At 45.4% G+C, this 2,918-nt stretch overlaps 1 protein-coding gene across 1 annotated transcript; it reads right to left on the minus strand.

The window, feature by feature from the left end:
* Window positions 1-260: 260 nt before the first annotated feature.
* On the minus strand, window positions 261-2,565 carry LOC142303822 (uncharacterized). Its single transcript, XM_075345585.1, has 6 exons — window positions 2,411-2,565; window positions 2,257-2,334; window positions 2,099-2,176; window positions 1,793-2,006; window positions 1,556-1,712; window positions 261-1,426 (listed from the first exon to the last, which is right to left on the minus strand). The coding sequence occupies exons 1-6, from the start codon at window positions 2,450-2,452 to the stop codon at window positions 301-303; spliced, it is 1,695 nt and encodes a 564-aa protein (XP_075201700.1). The 5' UTR covers window positions 2,453-2,565; the 3' UTR covers window positions 261-300.
* Between the last annotated feature and the right edge of the window lie 353 nt (window positions 2,566-2,918).

Below are 2,918 nucleotides of genomic sequence, written 5' to 3' on the forward strand. Positions count from 1 at the left end.
TGTCCCCAGAAGGTAGAGTAGATTGGCAAGATCAAATGGTGTAAGATTTTTCTTCAGTTTTATAACAAATAAAAATAATTATAAATAAATTAAATAATATCTTGTTAACCTTGTTAATTTTAATCTTTCACTCGCTTTAAAAATTTGTAATTTTTACCCCGTCAAATTACAACATGTTATGTTTTTGTATTACCTTATTATTAACTTAACTTGCTAAATAATATTCACACCAAAAAAAACAAGAACAAATAAATACTTTTCAACCAAAAACTTTTATTTTTTATTACATAGATAAATAAATTATAAATTTGTAAATCTTGGGCTTGGGGTGGAGATAGTACTGGAGGGGCTGACAGGTGGGAACACACGCACAGTTGGAGTATTGAGGGTGGAAAGTGGTGTTGGTGGTGGTGGTGGGGAAGTAACAGAAGATGAAGGTGTGGTAGAGAAACCAAGAGGGAAACCAGGAGATGGGATGGGATTTGGTAAGGATTGAGGGGTGGAGTGGAGGGATTGGGAGACAGAAGAGGTGGCGGGTGAATTAGTGGTTTGAGTTGGGGTCATGATGGTTGTGGAAGGCGAGATGTGGTAGTGGGTAGGAAGTGTAGGGGCAGATGTGGTTGGGAGCTGGTACTGGCCCGCAGGCTGGTACTGGGCCGCAGGCTGGTACTGGGCCGCAGGCTGGTACTGGGCATCAGGCTGGTACTGGGCAGCAGGCTGGTACTGGGCTGCAGGCTGGTACTGGGCTGCAGGCTGGTACTGGGCAGCAGGCTGGTACTGGGCAGCAGGCTGGTACTGGGCAGCAGGGGGAGTAGGGACAATGGCTGGAGGGGGGGCAGGTGGTCTTGTAGGGGTGGGTGGAGGTGGTTGGGAGTCAACCTGCCCCAGAGCCTTCCGTGTGGCTTGCATTACATGCATCTGCTGGTCAAGAGATAGCTTTTCCATGCGCTCTAGTACGGCTTGAAAAAAACAATGATTGGGAGATTTACTTGCATCTAAATGCAGCCTGTCCAGACGCGTGCACAATTCGTGTGTATTTTTTTCCATATTTGCATTTAGGAAGCTAAAAGATGCACGATTTTGTTCGGATAATAATTGAATGGCGTTCTGGAAGGCTGCATTTAGATGCAAGAACTCTGGCGCATAGCTCTTTTCCTGACCCCTATGACGCTGACGCCCAGAACCCAAAGGTGTTCTACTGAGGGCAGCAGTGTCAGAGGGGTGGGGTAGGGGAAAAGCTATCTCATCACCAGCAGCTTCAGGTAATGAAGTCTCACGGGAAGCTCCAGCGCAGGTGGATGGGACAGATGTAGATTGAAGGGAAGGTTCAGATGGGTGGGGTCTGTGCGTGTGTTCACCAGTGGCGGACTGTTCAGGGATCGCTCCTGTCGGGTTCGATGCAGGCTCCTGAGTGCTGCAGACGGTGCTGTTAAAAAGAGGAAAAACAAAACAATAATTAATTTAATTGCTATACATTGGCCCTGACTAAAAAAAAAAAGCAAAAAAAAACAGACATAAAATATTATACTTTGTACATATTGTGTGGAATATTTACCTTCTGCACACCATAGTTGTCCGGAGGAACGACAACGCTCTAAAGTAACGGTACTTCGATCTGCGTCCTCCGGATCCACTCGGGGCCTGCATCTCTTGATTTAACTCCTTTTTGAAGCGATCCCTGATAGACCGCCACCGCTTCTGAAGTTTGTCACCTGAAAGTGGAAAGCAGAAAGTGGTTATTATACAACACATTACATCATGCAGCATAACCTACTGAACTGTGAATACTTACGCTGTTTCTTCTGGCCACGAGAATTGAGCTCCCCCCAACCTTCTACCGCTGCGTGGCATACCTCGTCCCAGAGTCGACGGGTTACGATCGAATCAGCGTGGCGGCGGTCAGCCATGTTCCACAGCGGCTCCCTCTCTCTAACTTCATCGATGAGGAGGTCGATGTTGATAAATCCGGCCTCCTCACCGTCAGAATCGGGAGCACGCTGGGATGCCTGTTCAAAGAAAAAAGAAATTAAAAAAAAAAATAGACAAAAATTCACACTGACATGAAAAAAAAAAAAATAAAAAAAAAAAAAAACCTTACACTATGACCACCGCCACCTCGACGACGACCCTGGGACGGTCTTGGGGGAGCTCTATCATGAGCCCTAGAAGTTGAAGCCTTTAGTGAAGAAAACAAAAAAAAATTATTTACTTATATGTTTGGTGTGCTGTGGTAAACAATTCCTGTATGAAACTTACACTATGATCGCCCGCTCCGTGTCTTTCTCCACCCCTTCCGTCCTCTTCTGGCAGCATCTCCTGTGATGTTTCGGCCACCTGTGTAAATGTCGTTGATTTAAAAAAATGTTTTTTTTTGTATTTTTTACAAAAAAAACAAAAAAAAAAAAAATACCTCAGTTTGTGAACCGAAGGGCGGGCTACCAGAAGACGACATTTTTTTGATTACAGGCCACGCACAACAGGACCTCAACCTCAGGAACACTCTTGCACTGCCACGGAAGATAAAAGGACCCAGCAACAGGCTGCCCAGAAATGTACCGCAACACTGCACCTGCAAAAAAAGAAAAAAAAATGTCTAAGTACATGTACGCAGCTCACAGCAGTGATCTGTGGACAGTACTGTGGACATTACCTCAGGAACACTCTTGCACTGCCACGGAAGATAAAAGGACCCAGCAACAGGCTGCCCAGAAATGTACCGCAACACTGCACCTGCAAAAAAAGAAAAAAAAATGTCTAAGTACATGTACGCAGCTCACAGCAGTGATCTGTGGACAGTACTGTGGACATTACCTCAGGAACACTCTTGCACTGCCACGGAAGATAAAAGGACCCAGCAACAGGCTGCCCAGAAATGTACCGCAACACTGCACCTGCAAAAAAAGAAAAAAAAATGTCTA

This window comes from Anomaloglossus baeobatrachus, chromosome 4 (assembly GCF_048569485.1).
Source record: "Anomaloglossus baeobatrachus isolate aAnoBae1 chromosome 4, aAnoBae1.hap1, whole genome shotgun sequence".
Lineage (NCBI taxonomy): Eukaryota > Metazoa > Chordata > Amphibia > Anura > Aromobatidae > Anomaloglossus > Anomaloglossus baeobatrachus.